This window comes from Gobius niger (genome assembly GCF_951799975.1).
Source record: "Gobius niger genome assembly, chromosome: 5".
NCBI classification, from domain to species: domain Eukaryota; kingdom Metazoa; phylum Chordata; class Actinopteri; order Gobiiformes; family Gobiidae; genus Gobius; species Gobius niger.
The window spans coordinates 40,401,297-40,427,321 of record NC_136856.1 but is presented as its reverse complement, the minus strand read 5'-3'; the positions used below and the strand labels follow the sequence as shown (position 1 = coordinate 40,427,321).

Sequence of the window (26,025 nt, the reverse complement as noted above, 5' to 3'; positions counted from 1 at the left end):
CGAAAAAGTGACAAAAACACAACGAAAAAGTGACAAAAAAACAACAAAAACGTGACAAAAACGTGACGACAAAGCGATGAAAAAACAACATGAAACAAAACCCGAAAAACAAGAGACGAAAACACAACAAGAAAAGTGATGAAAAAGCAACAAAAACATGACAAAAATGCAGCGACAACGTGACAAAAAGTTCCCGTCACTTTTCTAGATTTGAGCTTTTCAAATGAGGCGTTACAGTGTTGCTCTCCAGTCAAGAAGCTTTTAGATTTGGGTAAAGCCGAACTGGAGAAAATGTGCTCGGTTCCGTCGGGAGTTAAGGGGTTAAAAGAAAAAGCAACAAAAAGCAAAAATGTGCTGGAAAAGCAACAAAAAATGTGACGAAAACGTGACGACAAAGCGATGAAAAAACAACAAAAACATGACAAAAACCCCCCGAAAAACAAGAGACGAAAACACAACGAAAATGTGACAAAAAACAACAAAAATGTGACGAAAACGTGACGACAAAGCAATGAAAAAAGCAACAAAAACATGACAAAAACCCCCGAAAAACAAGAGACGAAAACACAGCGAAGATGTGACAAAAAAAACAACAAAAAAGTGACAAAAACGTGACGACAAAGCGATGAAAAAAACAACATGAAACAAAACACAAAAAACACAAAAAACACAACGAAAATGTGACAAAAAACAACAAAAAAGTGACAAAAACGTGACGACAAAGCGATGAAAAAAGCGATGGAAAAAAACAATAACATGAAAAAAAACCCTGAAAAACAAGAGACGAAAACACAACGAAAAAGTGACGAAAAAGTGACAAAAAAACAACAAAAAGTGACAAAAACGTGACGACAAAGCGATGAAAAAACAACATGAAACAAAACCCGAAAAACAAGAGACGAAAACACAACGAAAAAGTGATGAAAAAGCAACAAAAACATGACAAAAATGCAGCGACAACGTGACAAAAAGTTCCCGTCACTTTTCTAGATTTGAGCTTTTCAAATGAGGCGTTACAGTGTCGCTCTCCAGTCAAGAAGCTTTTAGATTTGGGTAAAGCCGAACTGGAGAAAATGTGCTCGGTTCAGGCGGGAGTTAAGAGGTTAAAAGAAAAAGCATCCAAAAGCAAAAAATGTGCTGGAAAAGCAACAAAAACGTGACGACAAAGCGATGAAAAAACAACAAAAACATGAAACAAAACCCCGAAAAACAAGAGACGAAAACACAACGAAAAAGTGATGAAAAAGCAACAAAAACATGACAAAAATGCTGCGACAACGTGACAAAAAGTTCCCGTCACTTTTCTAGATTTGAGCTTTTCTAATGAGGCGTTACAGTGTTGCTCTCCAGTCAAGAAGCTTTTAGATTTGGGTAAAGCCGAACTGGAGAAAATGTGCTCGGTTCAGGCGGGAGTTAAGAGGTTAAAAGAAAAAGCATCCAAAAGCAAAAAATGTGCTGGAAAAGCAACAAAAACGTGACGACAAAGCGATGAAAAAACAACAAAAACATGAAACAAAACCCCGAAAAACAAGAGACGAAAACACAACGAAAAAGTGATGAAAAAGCAACAAAAACATGACAAAAATGCTGCGACAACGTGACAAAAAGTTCCCGTCACTTTTCTAGATTTGAGCTTTTCTAATGAGGCGTTACAGTGTTGCTCTCCAGTCAAGAAGCTTTTAGATTTGGGTAAAGCCGAACTGGAGAAAATGTGCTCGGTTCAGGCGGGAGTTAAGGGGTTAAAAGAAAAAGCAACAAAAAGCAAAAATGTGCTGGAAAAGCAACAAAAAAGTGACAAAAACGTGACGACAAAGCGATGAAAAAACAACAAAAACATGAAACAAAACCCCGGAAAACAAGAGACGAAAACACAACGAAAAAGTGACAAAAAAAACAACAAAATGTGACAAAAACGTGACGAAAAAGCAATGAAAAAAGCAACAAAAACATGACAAAAAAAACCCGGAAAACAAGAGACGAAAACACAACGAAAAAGTGACAAAAAAAACAACAAAATGTGACAAAAACGTGACGAAAAAGCAATGAAAAAAGCAACAAAAACATGACAAAAAAAACCCGGAAAACAAGAGACGAAAACACAACGAAAATGTGACAAAAAAACAACAAAAAAGTGACAAAAAACGTGACGACAAAGCAATGAAAAAAGCGATGGAAAAAACAACAATAACATGAAAAAAAACCCCGAAAAACAGACGAAAATACAACAAAAAAGTGACGAAAAAGTGACAAAAAAACAACAAAAAGTGACAAAAACGTGACGAAAAAGCGATGAAAAAACAACATGAAACAAAACCCGAAAAACAAGAGACGAAAACACAACGAAAAAGTCATGAAAAAGTGACAAAAACATGACAAAAACCCCCCGAAAAACAAGAGACGAAAACACAACGAAAAAGTGACGAAAAAGCAACAAAAACGTGACAAAAATGCAGCGACAACGTGACAAAAAGTTCCCGTCACTTTTCTAGATTTGAGCTTTTCAAATGAGACGTTACAGTGTCGCTCTCCAGTCAAGAAGCTTTTAGATTTGGGCAAAGCCGAACTGGAAAAAATGCTCTGGGTGAAGGCGGGGGGTCAGAGGTTCACATGTGTATTTGTGGAAGTGTCACATTTAGGCTGATTTGGGCCGGGCTGACCCGAGTCCAGGGCTGGTTTTCAGTCCTGGTCCGGCCCTGGTGCAGCTCAGACGTGAGCCTGAGGTCCTTCACGTGGCTCCTGTTGTCTCTCTCCGTGTGAGATGATCCATTAAAACAAGCCCAGACCTGCCCAAGATGGCGTCGCCTCCTCCTCTTCCCTCAGCACAGACGTGACGGCAGCTCTGAGGAATCAGGCTCCGGTAATGACACGGTGTGAAGGTGGAAACGAGCGGTGACGACGGGGCCTCAGTCACAACAGGAGAGACTGAGCGAGAGACGAGCTCCTGAATGAGCTCATCACAGTCCTGGAGGAGATCACAGTCCTGGAGGAGATCACAGTCCTGGAGGAGATCACAGTCCTGGAGGAGATCACAGTCCTGGAGGAGATCACAGTCCTGGAGGAGATCACAGTCCTGGAGGAGATCACAGTCCTGGAGGAGATCACAGTCCTGGAGGAGATCACAGTCCTGGAGGAGATCACAGTCCTGGAGGAGATCACAGTCCTGGAGGAGATCACAGTGTGAGTCCTGGAGGAGATCACAGTCCTGGAGGAGATCACAGTGTGTGTCCTGGAGGAGATCACAGTCCTGGAGGAGATCACAGTGTGTGTCCTGGAGGAGATCACAGTCCTGGAGGAGATCACAGTCCTGGAGGAGATCACAGTCCTGGAGGAGATCACAGTCCTGGAGGAGATCACAGTCCTGGAGGAGATCACAGTCCTGGAGGAGATCACAGTCCTGGAGGAGATCACAGTGTGTGTCCTGGAGGAGATCACAGTCCTGGAGGAGATCACAGTCCTGGAGGAGATCACAGTCCTGGAGGAGATCACAGTCCTGGAGGAGATCACAGTGTGTGTCCTGGAGGAGATCACAGTCCTGGAGGAGATCACAGTCCTGGAGGAGATCACAGTCCTGGAGGAGATCACAGTCCTGGAGGAGATCACAGTCCTGGAGGAGATCACGACACTGCAGATACCTGGGTGTCTGATGTGTGTGTCTAACCAGGGAACGGAACATCTCGGACTCAAATTGTAGCTCATGTATCAGTGGCGACTTCAGCTCATCTTTGTTTATTTCATTTTCATTGGTCGACCACGTTGATTCATTTAACAGGTTGAGTTCAAGTTCCTGTTCACGCCTTTCAATCATGTGACTTTTGTTGTTATGGCGGCCATTTTGAATACTGAAGCAGGATTATGCAGCACTACAACATGTGACATCTGTACTCAGGATTAAAATGAAAGACTGATCGACAGCGGCGTTTTTATGTTCTCGTAATCATCGCTCAAGAAGATCAGAGTAAAAACACGGCCCCAGAGACGCAGAAACCAGCGAGTCAGTGTTAAGTTGCTCAAGCTGCTAGCATGCTACCGGTTAGCATTTAGCTTTGTGATGAAGCTAGTGATGTGCCGATCGTGTCGAGGCTTCGAAGCGTGTGCCGAGTAATCGAGAGGGGTGTTTATTGAAGCGCGTGTCAATGCGTGTGTGGATCACGTGTGTGGATCACGTGTGTGGATCACGTGTGTGGATCACGTGTGTGGATCACGTGTGTGGATCACGTGTGTGGTGACGTTCGAAGCCTCGGGAAGTGGCCGCACCACGTGACTGATTCAGGAAATGATTTGCGGGTTTGAAGCGCAATTCAAAACAAAAGAGACAGTGAAATGAAATGAAATGGATTCCCCCTCACATTTTGTGTATTTGGGTTGGACATAAACAAAGTAACACAAGCACATTTTACATCACAACTCTTTCATCCCACCATTTATTGTCAGCACTCAGCATGTTATACATTCTCATGAACCTGTCCCTTTTTAAATCCAGATTAAAGACTAATCTTTTCAAACTTGCTTTTAATACTTAGAGACACTGAATTGTGTCCAGGTTGCAATCATTTGGTGTTTTTTTTATTGTTTTTATCTTCCTGTGAAGCACTTTGGTCCTGGTGTTGTTGTAAAGTACTATATAAATAAACTTTTACTGATTGATTGATACATTTCTTGTCCACATGATGGCGCAGTGGAGCAAAGCACCTTGACGCTTCGAACCATGTGTGATGCAATTGGCTGTGAGGCTTCAATGCTTCATGGGGCTTCATCTTGCCATCACTAGATGAAGCTGGCCACGAGGGGTCGAAATGGGCTGCAGACTTTACAAAGGTAGTGGAGTTACTCGCGCAAAAGGAGCTTCTCTGACACACAGATACAAAATGGCCCCCAGTGACTACAGCAGTCAGGTTTTATACTTCCCCCTGATGGGAAAGGACCTCCCACCGGAAAGTACCATTAGCTCAGTGGGTAAGTTCTACATGAAAGTTCAGCAGGTAAGTTCACATTTTACATCAAATGAAATGATCTGTGTTCAAATCAAAAACAAAGACAAAATACAAATCAAAAATCATGCACAAAAGGAAACACAAAGCAAAGTTAAACCAGTTTCCCCCGACCACATGGTCCAGCCTAAGATTTTAAAATGGCCGACACAGACCACGCCCCTTCCTTTCTCCCCAGGTGATACAGGTAAATGTCTGAGTAAATGAATAAACAAAGTTTTAAATGGACAATGTGATATAATCATTAACGTATACATGAATCAGGGGTTATTGTCGGCTGGTGTTTATTGTAAATGAAACAAACGAAGCAAAATAACCAAAACACATAATGGGACAAAACCACTTAGTCTCAGGCTTCCACAGCTCAGCTCTGACCTCCAGGAGAAAGTGTTTCCTCAGTGTCACAGATGTGAGCCACACATGTGTTGAAGCCATTGACAGTTGATTAATGACAGTTGCTAACCGGTAGCATGCTAACGTCTTGAGCCGCTTAAACACTGACTCAGACTGACTGAGACTCTGCTGACAAACTGTAAAAATGTTTCCTCTTTGATGCGGAGTGAAGACGTCCACAGTCAGAGCTGCTGCGTCTGAGCCACATTTGCTGCTTTTATCACATAAACACGTGTTCTTACTGTGACCTTCTCGAACAATGATTACGAACAGAGCCGTGGGGAGATGTTTTAGTTAGGGGGCGCTGAGGGACAATATTTACCCCCAAAATACTGTTTCTGTGCATAAATCCTATGTATTAACCTCTTAACTCCCGCCTGAACCGAGAGCATTTTCTCCAGTTCAGCTTTACCCAAATCCTGTAGATCCTGTAGGCCAGTGTAACGCCTCATTTGAAAGACCTACAAAACTAAATGGATTTTTTTTCATCACATCAGATTTTTATTCAGCACTTTTTTGTTTTTTTTGTTTTGTCAAATTATTCACATTTTTTTGTCAAATTTTTCTGACTTTTTCGTCAATTTTTTCTCAAATTTTCGTCAAATTTTTCTCACATTTTTTGTCAATGTTTTCTCACTGTCTTCACATTTCCATCCTTGTTTTCGTCTCAGTTTTGTTGCTATTTTCACACCTTGTTTCCAGAAGCTTTTGGATTGGGGTAAAGCTGGAGAAAATGTGCTCGGTTCAGGTGGGAGTTAAGGGGTTAATATTGCCTGCAGTTCACAAACTATCCACCAGGGAGTGCTGCAGCGCCCTCAGCACCCTGGGTTCCCACGGCCTTGATTACAAATAAATAAAAATGCCAGTGTCGATCATTTTCATCTGATACTGTTACATGTTGAGGTATTGCATAACTTCGGTATTCAAAATGGCGGCCGTGATGTCATTGGAAACACATGTTTAGTTTAACATTGAGATGTTGGGACCACGTGGTTTAAGATGATCATGAGCCACGTATGATTATAGTCACTTCGAACCAAAACTGTCACAGAGTTCAACATCTTCTTCCGAAAGAAGAAAAAAAAAGATTTGTGGAAAATAAAAACTTGTAAAACCACCCAATGAAATGAAAAGGCTAAGTAATAGGTTTGGTTTTGGGTAAGTTAAAAATCTCTTAACCTCCACCTGAACCGAGGCACATTTCCCCAGTTTGGCTTTACCCAAATCTAAAGCTTCTTGCAAAAAAAGAGTCAAAATAGCGCCGAAAACGAGGATGAAATCGCAACAAAACTGCATCAAAAACACAGTGAAACATGACAAAAAGCAATGGAAAAAAACTATGAAAAAACAATAAAAACGAGACAAAAGCTCGACAATAAGAGACAAAAACACACGGGTATTTGTTGGGGGGAAGGAGAAAAAAAGTCAAAGTTGTTGTTGACCTTAGTTGCAAAAAACATGACAATAAAAGAGACAAAAAGATCCAAAAACACGTCAAAAACTTTTCAAAAATTTGACAAAAACGAGGCGACGATGTCACGAAAAAGTTCTGATCACTGATGTGGGTCTAATGGCTAAACATGAGGCACTGTTGCTCTCCAGTCAAGAAGCTTTTAGATTAGGGTAAAGCCGAACTGGAGAAAATGTTTTTGGTTAAGAGGTTAAACATTATTTTTATTAAGTCATATGTTGTAATCTCTCTGACAAAAAACGTCCGAGAGCGACTTATTCTTCAAAGACATTTGTGTGAAACCTGATTCTCGTAGAGTTTACGGAGGAGAGTTTTTCACCAAGACGATATTTCAACCAAAGTGACTTTGAGTTTTGTCCTTATACTTAAATATATATATTTACTATATTGTCCCGACTGCCTCCGGATCGTGTTCAGCAAGTTCTGGGCAATAAGGAAAAAGTATCTAAAATATCAACATTTATGGGTTTTGCTCTTTAATGCTTCCACTGGGAACTCATCACATCATCAGCAATATATCAGCAACTTACTACAACCTTTATTTTTCAGGTCTGGACCTTTATTTTGAAATGTCTGTACAAACAGGACAATTCATGGGTAATCTTCAATAACTTCTACATTTTTTACTGTAGTGGCACCAAATTTACACTAGTTGCCAATTATTTTACCAACAACTTATTTTTTAGATCTGGGAATTTATTTAGAAATTTATTGTCAAAATATGACAATTTAAGGATAATAGTGTTAATAGCTTTAATAGCTGACACTAAAATGGCACCAGTTATCAGTTATTAAACCAGCAACTTTTATTTTTCAGGTCTGGACATTTATTTTGAAAGGCATGACAACATATTTTATTTTTAGACATGTTATGGGTATTACTTTTTAATGGCTTCTATAGTTTTCACTGTATTGATCACTATAGTGAAGCTTAATTGGCATCAATTATCAATTATTAAATAATATTTTTTCAGGTCTGGACCTTTATTTTGGAATGTCTTCACAAATATGACCATTTATGGATTTACTCTTTAAGTTTATGGATAATCTTTAATAACTTCTACATGTTTTATAGTGGCACCAAATTTACACCAGTTACCAATTATTATATTAGCAATTTACTACAACCTTTATTTTAGATCTGGACATTTATTTTGAAATGATTGTCAAAATATGAGCATTCATGGGTTTCCTCTTTCACAGCATCTGCAGTTTTCAAAGTAGTGACTCTAAAGTGGCAGCAGTTACCAATTATTTACCAATTATTATAACAGCAACTTACAGCAACCTTTATTTTTCAGGTCTTTTATGTTTTAAAATCTATGGTGAAATGTCAAGAGCCATTAAGAAAACGCCTTTGGAAGCTGGAGCTGAGAGGCTTTAACAAAAACACTCTTTAACAAAAACACGCTTTACATTTGCACTTTTCTGTTTGGAGATTTAACCTTTCAAGAGCAAGAGGTTAATTCACTTTTAATAAATCAGGTATTAAAACATATTGATATCAGAGAACACTGGTCTATAGTTAAAGTTACTCTGCGGAACATAAACGTGCCCCCCCTCCCTGAGCTCATGTTGGTTTCTGAAGAGAATAAAGTGTCACTAAAGTGTGTGAGAGACTCCGGTCCGGATCCGGTCCTGGACCTGGACTCGCACTCCCGTCTCCATGGAAACCGTCCGCCACAGGAAGAGACGGGGCCAAGACCGCGGTGCGTTCACGGACCTGGGAAACGTCACGACTGCAAAGAGAAGAGCAGTCGACCTTTAACCCCGTGTTACATGTTGACAACGACGAAACCTGGGAACATCTGGAACGAGCCGAGGAGAGAATCGTTCATCTTTAACCCCTTAACTCCCGCCTGAACCGAGCACATTTTCTCCAGCTTTACCCCAATCCAAAAGCTTCTGGAAAAAAGTAAGAAAACTGAGACGAAAACAATGATGGAAATGTGACAAAAAAGTGACGAAAAATTGATGAAAAAGTGGCAAAAATGTCACAAGAAATTGACAAAAAATTTGATTAAAAAAAAAAACAAAAAAAACAAAAATTGGACGAAAAAAATGAAAAACAGTGACGAAAAAATGACAAAAAATGTGATAAAAATGGACAAAAAAATGACTAAATTTTGACAAAAAATCTGATAAAACATTGACCAAAAAAATGACAACAAATGACAAAAAATGACAAAAAATGACAAAAGATTAATAAAAAATTGACAAAAAATGTGACAAAAAATGCCAAAAATAAAAAAAAAATTGGACAGAAAAAAATGAAAAACAGTGACAAAAATTTGACACAAAATTACAAAAAAATTACAAAAAAGGACCAAAAATGGACAAAAAATTTGATAAAAAATTGATGAAAAATTTGACAAAAAATGACAAAAAAATGACAAAAAAATGACTAAAAACTTACAAAAATGAGTTGAAAACCCAACAAAAAAATGCTGGAATAAAAAAGTGCTGACGTGAGGAAAAAGCTCCTCTCGGTTCAGGCGGGAGTTAACAGGTTAAAATGGGTGGATCCACAAGTCACTCATAACCAGACCTGGGCAAAGTACGGCCCGCGGGCCACATCCGGCCCGCGAGATGATTCAGTCCGGCCCATAACTTGTAGGACATAAAATCATAAGCATGTCAAAAAAAAAAGTAAGTCTCTAGCTCATTCCTGTGCGGAGTTATGATTTTTTTTTTTATTACCAGAATGCTCACTCCAGCCACTAGGGGGCAGAGTAAATAAGATTAAAAGTAAAGAATTCCACAGGTGTCCAGCAAATGGCACTGGCATAATAAGATATAAGGATATAAACAACACATTGTAGACAAGTGGGAAATGGACAGTCTGCCCCTGGGCAGCTGTGGCTACAATAGTAGCTTACTACCACGTAGTGCGGAGTGAATGAATATTGACTACAATGTAGCAGAGACTTGTGACACAGGCTTGTAAAGTGTAAGCCGTTTTAATGAGGCTACAGTCCTGCCAGACTCATCATTATAGATTTATTGAAAAAAAAGTCCTCAATGTATTTTCCCAATCAAAACATTTTATTTTTATTTTGGAGCTTTTGTTTATGGACCCCGGCGATACACTCCCGATATATTATACTTATATCCCGATATAAGTTTGAGTTATTGTTGGTGCGGCCCTCCGACTCAATTCAGGCTCCTCATGTGGCCCCTTATGAAAATGAACTGCCCACCCCTGCTCATAACAAAGGCCCAGGGATTTTACTCCCAGGAAAATAAATAAATAAATGTGTTCATGTTTCAGGTCATGGAATAGTCTATACGTTTAAAGATGCACTATTTAAGTTTATATTAATCCTTATTTGACCTTTCAGTGACCCCGTGCTGCTTGGGTGGTTAGCTTAGCGCCTTTACCTTCCATCCCGATGGCCCGCAGGACGCTCCAGGGTCAATTGTTTTTGTATCCATGGTTACACACAAGGCTTTTGATGATTTATTGATAATTATTAACTTCGATGTAAATTGTGTTCTGCAATGTGGAAACCCCTGTGTGACCCTGGCACGCGGGACTCAGATCCGCCATGTTTACAGGTATGTGTTTCATGAACAGGCACTGTCCCAATTAAACAAATAAATGAATGAATAAACAGACACATTTCATTTTTTTAGTTTAGTTTATTTAGAGCAATTTTACATTCATTTTGTCTTCCAAAGTTCATAGTGTGGATGCTCAAAATGGCGTCGGCTGAAGCAATGAGCAAATAAGTGGCTTCCCCATATTCACTCCAATATACATTTACAGAACATAAAACATTACATCGACTTTAGATACAAGCAGGTCCTTCCTGAAACCAGAAATCTAAAAACAAAATGGAGGAAAATTGATCCTGAAGCGTCATAGGAGCATCGGGATGGAAAGTAAAGGCGCTAAGCTGACCCCCCACCAGCCACAGACCCCCCATCAGCCACTTTTCTTTTCTACATTAAAAGTTCCATAATGCACCTTTTTTTTAATTTATTTTTTTAGTTTTGTTTATTTCGAACAATTTAAAAACAATGATAATACAAATAACTAATCAATAATCTCAGCAGCTGATCTCATTGATTTGGTGGAAAATGACTATTTCAATTAAACTTCTTTATTTAGTTTCACTCAGGTGGTCCCGCTGAGAGGAGGTCGGGCTCCAGCAGCTCCAAAAAGCACTGTTGATTTTGACATCATCGTTTTATTTAGTTTTAATCTTAGTTTTTTGACGAAAATGAAAATTTACTTTAGTTGAGAATTGGTTTAAAATAATCCTCTCCTTTTAGTCTGACTGAAACTGCAGGTACATGTGCTCAACGACATTTAAGATGAACTTAGTCAACTCTGCATTTACACTGATGTTATATTATATTATTATGGACATTTTACTCACAGTTTTTGTCTCATGAAAAACTTTACATTTAGTTTTAGTCCAATTTTAGTCGCAAAAATATGACTTATTACTTAAAATCACCACTAAATATTTCAGTCGACGAAATGATAATAAATGCGCACGTGCTGGACAGACGGCCGGACCGTTCGATTCTACCCAGGGAACCAAAGTTTTACTATATTTAAAAAAGATCACGAGGGCTTTCTGGTCCTGCTCAGTCACTAAGGCTTTCTTGGTCCTGCTCGGTCACCAAGACTTTCTGAAGGAAGTGAAGGCTCCACTCACGTCATCCCCTCGTTATATATTATATATTATATTTGGCTTCTCACAATGAGGTGTTCATGATCAATCTCATCATTATTCTTGCTAAATTCTCCAACTCAAAACCTCTGTTTCTTGTGTTTAAAAAGGAGATGGAACAATATCTTAATACCGCTAAATACTCTGAGCATAAAAAAGCAGTGAAAGCAGTAACTGTCAGAAGTATCAGAGTGAACCAGAGCTGTAAAAGGGCCGTCCCTTCTTTTATCGATCTGTCGCTTTGTCTTTTTGTCCGTCTTTCTGATCTGCAGTTTTCAAGTTCAAGTTTCAAGTTTAATGTTTTTTTAAAGCCCAATATCAGAAGTCTCCTCACAGCTGCACCGAACATTAAGGCAATAAAACAGAGCAATAAATATGAGAATTAAAAGTTCAGGTGAATGTAATGTCCAGTAGGAGGCGGCGACGAGCGGCGTGGGCGTCGCCCGTCCTGAGACTCTCCAGCACGGCGAGGAAAAACTCAGAAACCCGGCAGGAGAAAAGAGAAACCTCGGGGAGAACCACAGAAGGAGAGATCCACTCCCATGGACGGACAGGCTATAGAGACCCAGGGCCGAAGGATCCCTCAGCAGACGGGCCAAGATCACAGACCGTTTTATTCATAATATCCTCTTTGTTCATGTGGAGCAGCTCCATGAAGCAGAGGAACAAGATTAAACATGATTATAATCAATATTATAAAAGGAAAGTCCACTCAATTAGACTTAAATTAGTCGATTGAATTGACCTGCAATCGTAGTCGACTAAAACTAGACTAAAATTGAAAATATTTCTTCAACTAAATCTCGACTAAAATGACGTTACATTTTAGGCAAAAGTGGATTACTAAGCAAGTAAAAAATGTCTTACTTTAAGAAATAAGTTCTTGTTTTTGTGTCACTTTTCTTGAGAAAAAAAATATCTTATTTTAGGAAATAAAATCTGGTAATTTCTTGTTCAGATAAATTTGCTAAAAACATGATATTTTTTCTTGTAACAAAGAAAAACGTTTTGAATCTTCTTCAGTTTTAGACAAAGAATATTTTTTCTTAATTTAAGACAAACTCAGATCAACAGCTCTTAATGTAAGAACTGCTTCTCACAGATAAAACATTCCATTCTTTAAAGTGGGCGGCTCGGTGGCTCAGCGGTTAGAGCCTCAGCTTCACAGCTCGAAGGTCCCGGGTTCGATTCCCACCAGGACGGGGCCTTTCTGTGTGGAGCATGTTCTCCCCGTGTCTGCCACTAAAAACATGTACAATAGGTGAATCTGACCATCAGCCTGGCTCCACATCATGCACTGCACAAAGTATTTAACTAGATCAGTATAAACATCTCAGTTTGAGCACAATAATCCAAATCTTAGTTGTTGTGACTGGTTAAGAAGTTGTTGTGCATTTGTCCCAGATTATTTCACTTGTTCTGAGATGTTTCTGACTCGTTTCGATACATCTCGTCCTTATTTCAGGTCATTTTCTTTGCCAATGGGGAAAGAAAATTGGTCTTGTCTCATTGGCAGTTTTACTTTCTTATTTCAAGCGTTATTTACCCTAGAACTGGTCTGAAATGTCCTCAAACAAGCAAAGCAAACTCGGTCCGATCAGGAAAAGTGTCTAAATGAGTGAAAACCGCTCAAAACAAGAGACATTTCCATTCACTTTTTGCAGTGTGGAGACGGGTCTCCGGGCGTGGGCAATACTTTCCTTAAATATTAGTATTTATTAAGAACATTTTACTCAAAAATGTGTGGAATTTAGAACATTTTACTTAAATCAAGCAACATTTAAGTAAAATACCCACAATGTTTCACTAAATACGAATGTTTTCCTTAAATTATTCCATTTTCTGAGGACATTTTGCTTAATTCTAGCTTTTTATTTGCTTAAATTTAGTGTTTCTTTCTTGTTTTAGGAAGAAAAATATTCTAGAAAAAAGAATTCTTAGCAAGAAAAAAACACTGACCCCACTGGCATTTTTCCCCCTTGTTTTTAGGAGGCGCTTTTTGCAGTGTAGGACGAGAACTAAAACTAAATATGTTGTGACTCGTGTCTGTCACTGCTCTATTTTCTATTTTCTATTTTCTATTTTTTTTCTTCCTTTTTCCTGGCATTCCTCCTCTTGTTGCTGTCGTCCCTTTGTGGCTGCGCATTATCTGTCTCGACCTTTGATAAAACCGTCTTCACTTCAAACATTTATAATAAACTTAATTATAACACTAGCAAAATATTATATCCACAAAATGAAATGGTGTGAAAAAATACCCTCATGCTTCCACTTTAAAGAATCTGATTTAAAAACGTATTTGGCCTCCCCTGAGAAAATGAATGTAAATAATAAAAAACTAATTAAATCCATCACTGTTCTTGAAAAATACCATCTTATTGTAAAGTTGCACAAACCCCTGTGTTGTTTTTTTGGTTTTGTTTTGTTGTTGTTGTTGTTTTGTCTAACAGATTGTTTATTTGAACATGAACATGTTGCATCTATTAATTTTTTTTTTTTAGTTAATTTATTTTCTTCGGTCATTTTGAACATTTAAATCACATGTTTTCCAAAGATCTTAGACTTTATACAATAAGAAAAACACATTAAGAGTTTAATCTAAATGAAGCCTGACCGACAGGGGTTTAGGCTGAAGCTGAGACTTATTCTGCCTAAAAACCCTTTTATAACTGTGACTCTGAGTCCAAAGAGACTCATTATACACTTTCTCTAATACCAACGATGGAAACACTTAAGCACAAAACTTAAACTTCAACAATCACAAATGATGCTTTGTTTCCTCGATCCACTTCTCTTCTAATGCTCTTCATTCAAGTGTTCTATTCTTCTCTATCATGTTTAACTTATACATTTTCTGAAATGCTTTAATAGTTTTGGAGCCTTAAGTTGAATAAACCGTTCCATAGATCAGTGGTTCTCAACCTGGGGGTCGGGACCCCCATGGGGGTCGCGAGACAAATTTGGGGGGTCGCCAGATCATTTAGATAAAATCTACATATTTTCGTTTGCAAACAATCTAATGTTTTATTGTAGCATGTGTTTGCTATTGTACCAGACGGCCATTATTTGTTCGTAGTTTCATGAATTTTATTTCAGCCATTTGTTTTTTTTAAACTTTTTGTTTATTGACAAGTCAGGTACTTTCTTTTCACCTTTTCGTCCATTTTTTCTCAATTTTTCGTCCATTTTTTCTCACGTTTTGTCAAATTTTTGTCCCTTTTTTTTTTTTTTACATTTTTTGTACATTTTTTCGTCAATTTTTTCTCACTTTTTTGTCATTTTTTTGGCACTTTTTTCACATTTTCATCCTTGTTTTGTCTCAGTTTTGTCGCTAAAATCCCCAAAATAAAAAAAATTAACCCCCCGAAAAAAAAAAAGAAAAATTAAAAGACATGGAAAAAAATGAATAATAGTAATAATAAAAATAATAATAATAAATAAAATAAAATGCGGTCCTATAAACAACATTATGAGAACTTATCTCCACTATTTAACAATAGCCCGGGTGGGGGGGTCACGAACCCCTTTACCTGTTATAATGGGGGTCGCGGCTCCAAAAGGTTGAGAACCACTGCCATAGATCAACGCCTTTAACTGATAAACTCCTCCTCTTAGAATCACTGTAGCAGATCAGCTCCTCTGAGGTTGTTTATAGAGTCTCTAGTTTGAAACATCTCCTGTAAACACTGAGGGAGCCTGAGATTGTGAGCTTTGTACATCACAACTATCTATGTGTAAGATCAATTTGATTGAAAATAACCATATTGTGGTAAATTGACTAAACTTGCATTGATGTTAAATAAATTAAAAAAATAAATAAATAAAAAACAAAACAAAACAAAAAAAAAAACAAAATTAAAAAAAAAAAAAAAAAAAAAAATTTAGAAAAAAAAAAATTACAAAAATAAATATAAAAAAATTAATTAAAAAAAACAAAACAAAAAATTTATTAAAAAAATAAATTAAACAAAAAAATAAAAATAAATAAATAATAATCTGTCTCGTCTGTTTGCTTTCCTGGCTTTTCTGTTTCCTCTCTGTCTTTTCACTGTGTGTGTTTTATTCTTGGACCAAAGTCTATGTTTCTGTGTTGCTGTTAAAGCAGAATATTGTCCACATGCGCAGTTACTAAATAATAATAATGAAAAAAGACCGACAGGTGGCGCCCCTCCCGCGGGTCACGTGACGCCCTGCTTTACCTGAGCATAAAAGTTTCCCAGGATCCGTGAAGGCAGCAGGAGGGGCTGAGTTTGTGGAGTTTGACCGAGTCCCTTCAGAGCAGCGAACACGACGCGCAGCAGCAGCACAAAGAGCCGAAGCCAGAGCCGAACCCGAGCCGAACCCGAGCCGAACCCGAGCCGAACCAAACCCGAACCCTCACCATGCCCGCCACGGAGAAGGACCTGGCCGAGGACGCGCCGTGGAAGAAGATCCAGCAGAACACGTTCACGCGCTGGATCAACGAGCACCTGAAGTGCGTGAACAAGCGCGTGGCGGACCTGCAGCTGGACCTGGGGGACGGACTGCGGCTCGTGGCGCTGCTCGAGGTCCTGTCCCAGAAGAAGATGTACCGCAAGTACCACGCGCGCCCCACGTTCAGGCAGATGAAGCTGGAGAACGTGTCCGTGGCGCTGGAGTTCCTGGAGCGCGAGAACATCAAGCTGGTGTCGATAGGTCAGTGGGGCCGGTTCATCTTTCAGGGTCAGGGGGGGAATAATGCGGAATAATGGGAATAATGGAAGTATGTTTAAGGCTTTATGAATGAGTCCCAATGTCTCTCATGGCAGTTTAACCTCTTAACTCCCACCTGAACGTGTTTCCTCCTGTTCTACAAATCTAAAAACTTCTTCAAAACAGAAGCAAAAAATCAGAAGAAAATGAGGATTTAAACACGACAAAAAAAGCTAAAAAGTGACAAAAAAGCGACAAAAACTCAACAAAAAAATGACAAAAATCCAACAAAAAAGTGACAAAAAAAAGACAAAAATCCAGCAGAAAAAAGACAAAAATTAATCAAAAAAGTGACAAAAATCCGGCAAAAAAAAGATAAAAATCCGGCAAAAAAAAGATAAAAATCCAGAAAAAAAGTGACAAAAATCCAGCAAAAAAAGACAAAAATCCAGCAGAAAAAAGACAAAAATCCAGCAAAAAAGAGACAAAAATCCAGCAAAAAAGTGACAAAAATCCAGCAGAAAAAAGACAAAAATCCATCAAAAAAGTGACAAAAATCCAGCAAAAAAGTGACAAAAATCCAGCAAAAAAAAAGATAAAAATCCAGCAAAAAAAAGACAAAAATCCAGCAAAAAAAGACAAAAATCCATCAAAAAAGTGACAAAAATCCATCAAAAAAGTGACAAAAATCCAGCAAAAAAGTGACAAAAATCCAGCAAAAAAGTGACAAAAATCCAGCAAAAAAGTGACAAAAATCCAGCAAAAAAGTGACAAAAATCCAGCAAAAAAAAAGATAAAAATCCAGCAAAAAAAGACAAAAATCCAGCAGAAAAAAGACAAAAATCAACAAAAAAATGACAAAAATCAACAAAAAAGTGACAAAAATCCAACAAAAAAAAAGACAAAAATCCAGCAAAAAAAGACAAAAATCCAGCAAAAAAAAGATAAAAATCCAGCAAAAAAAAGACAAAAATCCAGCAAAAAAAAGACAAAAATCCAGCAAAAAAAAGATAAAAATCCAGCAAAAAAAAGACAAAAATCCAGCAAAAAAAAGACAAAAATCCAGCAAAAAAAAGACAAAAATCCAGCAAAAAAGTGACAAAAATCCAGCAAAAAAATGACAAAAATCCAGCAAAAAAATGACAAAAATCCAGCAAAAAAAAGATAAAAATCCAGCAAAAAAGTGACAAAAATCCAGCAAAAAAAAGACAAAAATCCAGCAAAAAAAAGACAAAAATCCAGCAAAAAAAAGACAAAAATCCAGCAAAAAAGTGACAAAAATCCAGCAAAAAAGTGACAAAAATCCAGCAAAAAAGTGACAAAAATCCAGCAAAAAAAAGACAAAAATCCAACAAAAAAAAGACAAAAATCCAACAAAAAAGTGAAGAGCAGCATAAAAGTAATAAAGTGACAAAAACACATATAATATAATGATGGCATAGAGGAGAGACTGGATTTGGTTTGGGCGGGGGGTAAGAGGTTAACCAGGATTCACGTATGGACGAGTTAAACGACCCCTGACCAGGTCATTGATCTAACGCCATCATCAGCTTCATTGATCGTTAGGATATGTGGAAGAAGGAAGATAAAGTGTCATCAGTGACGGCCTGACAGTTCTTCTAATCTATAATGTTCCATCAATTAATCAATGATGGAAATGCACAGAATGCACGTCTCTGTCTGTTTTAGTGCTCGTGTTGTTAGTTCTGGTTTAATCTCAATTCACCCCCGGATTAACCAGAGTCCCGCAGGTCCAGGTCCAGGTCCAGGTCCGGGTCCAGGTCTGGGTCCGGGTCCAGGTTCGGGTCCGGGTCCTGGTCCTGGTCCTGGTCCGGGTCCAGGTCCGTTCATTGTCCCGTGTGTGAAACGGGGGAGACGAACTTTGACGCTTCTGTTTGAGAGACAAAAACTGCTCATGTCACGCCCAGATTTACACGAGCCTGGTTTAGTCCTGGTTTAGCCCTAGTTTAGTCTGGGTTTTGCCCTAATCTAACCACATGTTTAACCCTGGTTTAGCCACAATTTGGCCCTGTTTTAGCCCTAGTCTGGTCTTGGTTTAGCCCTGTTTGAGCCTGAATGTGTTCTGGGTTTAGCCCTAGTCTAGTCCTGGTTTAGCCCAAATGTAGCCCTGTTTTAGCCCAAGTTTACTCTGGGTTTAGCCCTGTTTTACTCCTGTTTTAGCCCTAATTTAACCCTAATTCAGCCCTAGTTTAGTCTTTGTTTAGCCCACATTTATTCTGGGTTTTGCCCTAATCTAACCCATGTTTAACCCTGGTTTGTCTTAGTTTAGTTCTGATTTAGCCCTAATTTGGCCCTGTTTTAGCCCTAGTCTAGTCTTGTTTTAGCCCAAGTTTATTCTGGGTTTAGCCAAGTTTTAGTCCTGTCTTGGGCTAAAACAAGGCTAAACCAAGACCAAACTAGGGCTAAAACAGGACTAAACCAAGACCAAACTAGGGCTAAAACAGGACTAAACCAAGACCAAACTAGGGCTAAAACAAGGCTAAACCAAGACCGAACTAGGGCTAAAACAGGACTAAACCAAGACCAAACTAGGGCTAAAACAAGGCTAAACCAAGACCGAACTAGGGCTAAAACAGGACTAAACCAAGACCAAACTAGGGCTAAAACAGGACTAAACCAAGACCAAACTAGGGCTAAAACAGGACTAAACCAAGACCAAACTAGGGCTAAAACAAGGCTAAACCAAGACCGAACTAGGGCTAAAACAGGACTAAACCAAGACCAAACTAGGGCTAAAACAAGGCTAAACCAAGACCGAACTAGGGCTAAAACAGGACTAAACCAAGACCAAACTAGGGCTAAAACAAGGCTAAACCAAGACCGAACTAGGGGTAAAACAGGACTAAACCAAGACCAAACTAGGGCTAAAACAGGGCTAAATTAGGGCCAAGTTTATTCTGGGTTTAGCCCGAATCTCACCAGTGTTTAAGCCTGGTTTGGTCTTAGTTTAGTTCTGGTTTAGCCAAGTTTTAGTCCTGTCTTGGGCTAAAACAAGGCTAAACCGAGACCAAACTAGGGCTATATTGGGACCAAGTTTAATCTGGGTTTAGCCCGAATCTAACCCATGTTTAACCCTGGTTTAGTCCTAGTTTAGCTCTGGTTTAGCCCTAATTTAACGCTCCTGTTTGATAAACAAAACTGCTCACGTCATGTCAAGCCCAGATTTACATGAGCTTTGTTTAGTCCTGGTTTAGTCCTGGTTTAACTCTTGATTTTGTCCTGGTTTAGCCCTGGTTTAACTCTTGGTTTAGTCTTGGTTTAACTCTCGGTTTAGCCCTGGTTTAACTCTCGGTTTAGTCCTGGTTTAACTCTTGGTTTATTCCTGGTTTAACTCTTGGTTTATTCCTGGTTTAACTCTTGGTTTAGCCCTGGTTTAGTCCTGGTTTAACTCTTGATTTTGTCCTGGTTTAGCCCTGGTTTAACTCTTGGTTTAGTCTTGGTTTAACTCTCGGTTTAGCCCTGGTTTAACTCTCGGTTTAGTCCTGGTTTAACTCTTGGTTTATTCCTGGTTTAACTCTTGGTTTATTCCTGGTTTAACTCTTGGTTTAGCCCTGGTTTAGTCCTGGTTTAGCCCTGGTTTCTTTCTGATTCGCACACAGTGTTTCACCGTCAGACTCTGCCTGGCCTGGTCTGGCCTGGCCTGGCCTGGTCAGGCCTGGTCTGGTCCTCCATGCTCCAGTTAATCTGCCCTTTGTTTCTCTTGGTTTCCTCCTGGTAATTGTGCATCACACGCCTGGTCTGAGTTCATTCACTCGGCTCTAAATGAGAGACATGTGCAAAGAGCGAGACAGAAACAAACCAACACAGAGTCATGTCTCTCCGTCCGATGTGTTTCTGCGCCGCGTGAGTCTCGTCAGCTGCAAAAACTCTGGGATTTTGTAATTCATAACTGAGCTGCGTCACCGATAACCTTCTACAAACAATTACTGAAGCCAAACATTTAAACAGAGAAAAGAAACAAAGAAAGAAGCTCCCGAGACTGAAAGTGTGGTGTTGTTTTGTGACATGAGCTCCTGTCGTTCTGCTGCTCCCTGAATGTCTCGTGGTGCGTTTGTGTCTGTGGGTTAATATTCCAGCCGTGATTCAATCGTTGAGTAATGCGTACCTGTTTGGGGCGGAGCCAGGGGCGGCGGGGCGGGGCCAGGGGCGAGTGATTTAATAAGGCGAGACACTTTAGGTGAGAGTATTGATGTTTCCCGCAGTGGTGGAAGTGGAGATTTGTATCTGTTTTCCTCCCTTTACATCTTAGTTTTCACGTCAGATATAAAAATGATGATGTTTATTTGATGATGTTTTGTCTGCGAGGTGGGGGCGACCCGGAAGTAGCTGCTGCGCCGTCATTTTTTGTCACATTTTTGTTGAATTTTTGTTGAATTTTTGTCGAATTTTTGTCGAATTTTTTGTCCAATTTTTGTCACATTTTTGTCACATTTTTGTCATTTTTTTTGTCACATTTTAGTCATTTTTTGGTCATTTTTTTGTCACTTTTTTGTCACTTTTTTGTCACATTTTTGTCACATTTTTGTCATTTTTTTGTCCAATTTTTGTCACATTTTTTGTCATTTTTTTGTCACATTTTTGTCATTTTTTTGTCACATTTTTGTCATTTTTTTGTCATTTTTTTGTCCAAGTTTTGTCACATTTTTGTCACATTTTTGTCACATTTTTGTCACATTTTTGTCACATTTTTGTCATTTTTTTGTCACTTTTTTGTCACTTTTTTGTCACCTTTTTGTCATTTTTTTGTCACTTTTTTGTCACCTTTTTGTCATTTTTTTGTCACATTTTTGTCACATTTTTGTCACATTTTTGTCATTTTTTTGTCACTTTTTTGTCATTTTTTTGTCACTTTTTTGTCACATTTTTGTCACATTTTTGTCACATTTTTGTCACATTTTTGTCATTTTTTTGTCCATTTTTGTCACATTTTTGTCACATTTTTTGTCATTTTTTTGTCACATTTTTGTCATTTTTTGTCACATTTTTGTCATTTTTTTGTCACATTTTTGTCATTTTTTTGTCACATTTTTGTCACATTTTTGTCATTTTTTTGTCATCTTTTTGTCATCTTTTTGTCGGCGTAGAAAGGCCGTCTTTCCCGCGGGTTTTCATTCATAAACATTGACAGATTTGACATCCACGTGTCCTGCTAAGGGGCCCCGTGATGACGCTTTCACCCAAATATGGTGTTTTTCCTCCTACGAGACGCTGGAGCGGAAAAGTGGAAGAACGGGCCGAGCATGCGCACTCGCTACAAAACTTCAGGGCTGGTTTTCTCTGAATGAGAGAAGCCGCACTCGGGCAGAGCCTGAGCCCTTATAGAAGCTCCCACAGACTCCACACTTTACAGGCTGAGACACAACAAGGTTTTGAAGGTTTTTTGTCACATTTTTTGTCATATTTTGTCACATTTTTGTCTTTTTTTTTTGTAATTTTTTTGTAATTTTTTTTGTCACATTTTTTTCATTTTTTCGTCGAATTTTTTTCATTTTTTTCCATTTTTTTTCATTTTTTTTCATTTTTTTTTCATTTTTTTTTCATTTTTTGTTATTTTTTTGTCACATTTTTGTCACTTTTTTGTCACTTTTTTGTCACTTTTTTGTCACTTTTTTGTCACTTTTTTGTCACTTTTTTGTCACTTTTTTGTCACTTTTTTTTCACATTTTTGTCACATTTTTGTCACATTTTTGTCACATTTTTGTCATTTTTTCGTCGAATTTTTTTCATTTTTTTCCATTTTTTTTCATTTTTTTTCATTTTTTTTTCATTTTTTTGTCACATTTTTGTCACTTTTTTGTCACTTTTTTGTCACTTTTTTGTCACTTTTTTGTCACTTTTTTGTCACTTTTTTGTCACTTTTTTGTCACTTTTTTTTCACATTTTTTTCACATTTTTTTCACATTTTTGTCACATTTTTGTCATTTTTTTGTCATTTTTTGTCCAATTTTTGTCACATTTTTTGTCATTTTTTTGTCACATTTTTGTCATTTTTTGTCACTTTTTTGTCACATTTTTGTCACTTTTTTGTCACTTTTTTGTCACTTTTTTGTCACTTTTTTGTCACATTTTTGTCACATTTTTGTCATTTTTTTGTGGGCGTAGAAAGGCCGTCTTTCCCGCGGGTTTTCATTCATAAATATTGACAGATTTGACATCCACGTGTCCTGCTAAGGGGCCCCGTGATGACGCTTTCACCCAAATATGGTGTTTTTCCTCCTACGAGACGCTGGAGCGGAAAAGTGGAAGAACGGGCCGAGCATGCGCACTCGCTACAAAACTTCAGGGCTGGTTTTCTCTGAATGAGAGAAGCCGCACTCGGGCAGAGCCTGAGCCCTTATAGAAGCTCCCACAGACTCCACACTTTACAGGCTGAGACACAACAAGATTTAGAAGGTTTTTTCAGAGGGATTTTTTAATATCTAATTCCTAGCCTGATTTATTCAGCTTTGAAACCAAAAAAACAGGCGGAGTTTGAGTTTTTACAGATTTTTTCACTGATGATTAGTTTGTTGTAAAACTAAACAAAATATCCAAAATCCCTCTGAACAAATCTGTTACTAATATGTCAATAAAATAAAACCATTTAATCTGGATCAATTCATTATTTTGATTTCGTTGCCCAAAATATAGGCAATTTTGGCCATTTTAATGCTCAAAATGCCTTATTTTTATGTGAAAACATGAAATGACAGAAAAAATGCAACACATTTTTCCTCATATTTATATCTGTGATGTTCAAATTGACGTCTCTACATTTAGTTTTTTCCCCTGTTCACCTGCAGTGTCTCGCATTAACAGAGGAGGGACTGGATCTGCTGTTTGTTCTTTGGCACAAACACAAAAAGTGACTTCATTGTTACAGCTCAAATAAATGATTTCGCTGAATGTTTTTGCCCCTTTTTTCTCAATTTGTCTGTTTTTTTCCCTCCATTTTATTTTTAATACAAACAACTGATCTTTATTGACCCAAAGTCTCGAGATTGTAAAGTTAGTCCAGTTCTTGAATGAAAAACAGGACCGTGGTTTAGTCCCAGCTCAGACACTTTCACTAAACTAAAACCAGGAAGTGACTTTTTTAATCTTTATTTGACGAAACCTCATGACCGGAAAAGGAAGGAGGAGCTTCTGAAGATAAATACATGTTTTTTAGAGACTGGCACCATGGGAGTTCTCTGCGTGAATGTAAAGTGTGAGTGAACCACGTCTCCGTCAGCCGACCCCAGGGCAGCTCTGGCTCTAACAGACGCTCACCACCAGGACTGTGAGTTTGTGATGTTGCAAAGTTGAATTTCAATATATTTAGGAGGAAAAGACACTGTGAAGTCAAAGCATAAAAATGACAGTAAACCTCAGCTCTACAAATGCATGATCTTGAGCTGAAACGACTAATCGATTATTGAAATGGTCGACAACTATTTTAGTAATCGATTAATCGTTTTCTGGTTCACAAAGAGTCAGAGCAAAAATTACATGAAAATGTATATTTAACCCCTTAACTCCCACCTGAACCGAGCACATTTTCTCCAGCTTTACCCCAATCCAAAAGCTTCTGGAAAAAAGGTGAGAAAATAGCAACAAAACTGAGACGAAAACAAGGATGAAAATGTGACAAAGTGACAAAAATCTGACGAAAAAATGTGAATAATTTGACGCAAAAGTGACAAAAAATTGACAATAAAATGGACAAAAAATTGACAAAAAAGTGAGAAAAAAGTTAGACAAATTTGACGAAAAATTGAGAAAAAATCAACAAAAAAGTGACAAAAAAATGACAAAAATTGACAAAAAATGTACCAAAAAAATGCGAATAATTTGACGAAAAAGAGCCAAAAAATTGCCAAAAAAGTGAAGAAAAATCTAATGTGAGGAAAAAGATCCATTTAGTTTTGTCGGTCTTTCAAATGAGGCGTTACACTGGCCTACAGGATTTGGGTAAAGCTGAACTGGAGAAAATGCTCTCGGTTCAGGCGGGAGTTAAGAGGTTAATCAGAAGCAGAATTAGCACCAAGAGCCTCCAACAAACCGTTCACAGCCAAGCGACTAATCGATTAATCGCAAAAACAGTCGATAGATTCATCGATTACAAAATAATCGTTAGTTGCCGCCCTAGCATGATCGTGTCCTACACAAGCTGCAACATCATGGAGTATAATGTGACCCAGCTTCAGTTAAAGCAGAACTAAGTAACTTGTTTACCTTTTAACCTCTTCCCGCCTGAACCGAGAGCATTTTCTCCAGTTCAGCTTTACCCAAATCCTGTAGGCCAGTGTAACGCCTCATTTGAAAGACCTACAAAACTAAATGGATCTTTTTCCTCACGTCAGATTTTTTTCATCACTTTTTTTATTGCGCAGTCGTCTCATTCTTGTCAAATTTTCGTGACTTTTTTGCCACTTTTTCGTCAAATTATTCGCATTTTTTTTGTTAAATTTTTGTCACTTTTTCGTCCATTTTTTTCTCAATTTTTCGACAAATTTTTCTCACTTTTTTGTTAAATTTGTGTCAATTTTTGTCATTTTTTCATCAATGTTTTCTCACTTTTTTCACATTTCCATCAATGTTTTCGTCTCAGTTCTGTTGCCATTTTCCCAGCTTTTTTCCAGAAGCTTTTGGATTGGGGTAAAGCTGGAGAAAATGTGCTCAGTTCAGGCGGGAGTTAAGGGGTTAATGAAAGCAGTACTAAGTAACTCTTCCCCCTAAAGGCCATAAGCGCAACTTCCCTCTGTGTGTGGCGTTTGCATGCATGTTACATACAATAGGCTCCCCTTTGAGGCCAGGACTGCCATTAAGGAGTTTCTGAAACCTCAGTAGGACCACTTTGATTAAATAAATGAGACGTACAGCCAAACACTGTTTTTATGTATTGGTTTACATCAGGGGTTCCCAAACGTTTTTGGCTGGGACCCCAAAAATGTCCACGTAAACAACTCAGGGACCCCATTGTATCAAGTTATTGCCTCTTACGCTACTTTAGGGAAGAAAAACATTTTAAAGAGGGGGTGTTCTGCTTTAAAGAGGGGGTGTTCTGCTTTAAAGAGGGGGTGTTCTGCTTTAAAGAGGGGGTGTTCTGCTTTAAAGAGGGGGTGTTCTGCTTTAAAGAGGGGGTATTCTGCTTTTGTCAGTCCCATAGCACCAGTCTATATCTCACTACAATGATGACAAACCTTCTGTTGGTCTGTAAATGCAGTAAATTAGAATAACTGCCTTGTATAAAATGTCTCTCTCAAAATGGCTGTAGTGAATGTCTTGAAATAGGCCTCTGTCTCTTTAAGAACCTCTGAGCCTTTAGACACGCCCCCTCCACACGCTGTCTGTGGCATCAGTGGGGAGGGGGTTCTGCTGAGGAGCAGTGGTTGGTTACTCGGCTGGTGACCAAAGCTCGGAGGCGTCTCCAGGAGGTGGGGGCGTTCCTAGGAGGACTCAGGCAAACCTATCCCTAAAATGGCCGCCATCAGAGTTTTTACAGATGACTCAGAAATACGTGAATGTGCCAAGGCAACACTTCAGCCATGTTTTTAATGAGGGAGTGACAGAATAACATGATGGAAAGCTTGGAAAAGTCCATTTTACAGAATACAGTAGCTCTTGTCCCTAGAGGCCATAAGCGCAACTGCAGGTGTAGTAGCAAGTTGCGATTTTTTAACTTCTTAATTGTCTTGGTGAGTAAACACTACACTGACAGAAAAGGTGAAGGGACAGAGGGATATTGTTCATCCAATTACACAATGTTTATGTTACAATGTTTAAAGTGACGTTAGCCCGCAGTTAGCTTTGCCCGTTAGCCTGTTAGCTTCTT

At 38.5% G+C, this 26,025-nt stretch overlaps 1 protein-coding gene across 4 annotated transcripts in view; it reads left to right on the top strand.

Annotated features, from left to right (window-relative positions):
* Positions 1 to 15,919: 15,919 nt before the first annotated feature.
* flnba (filamin B a) overlaps positions 15,920 to 26,025 on the top strand; it is a gene marked incomplete at its 5' end in the record, with an annotated part of 180,105 nt that continues 169,999 nt past the window's right edge. For all 4 annotated transcript variants that reach the window (XM_079555971.1, XM_079555973.1, XM_079555972.1 and 1 more), the window contains one exon: positions 15,920 to 16,211. In XM_079555971.1, coding sequence (XP_079412097.1) covers positions 15,920 to 16,211 — 292 coding nt within the window. The remainder of the gene's footprint in view (positions 16,212 to 26,025) is intronic.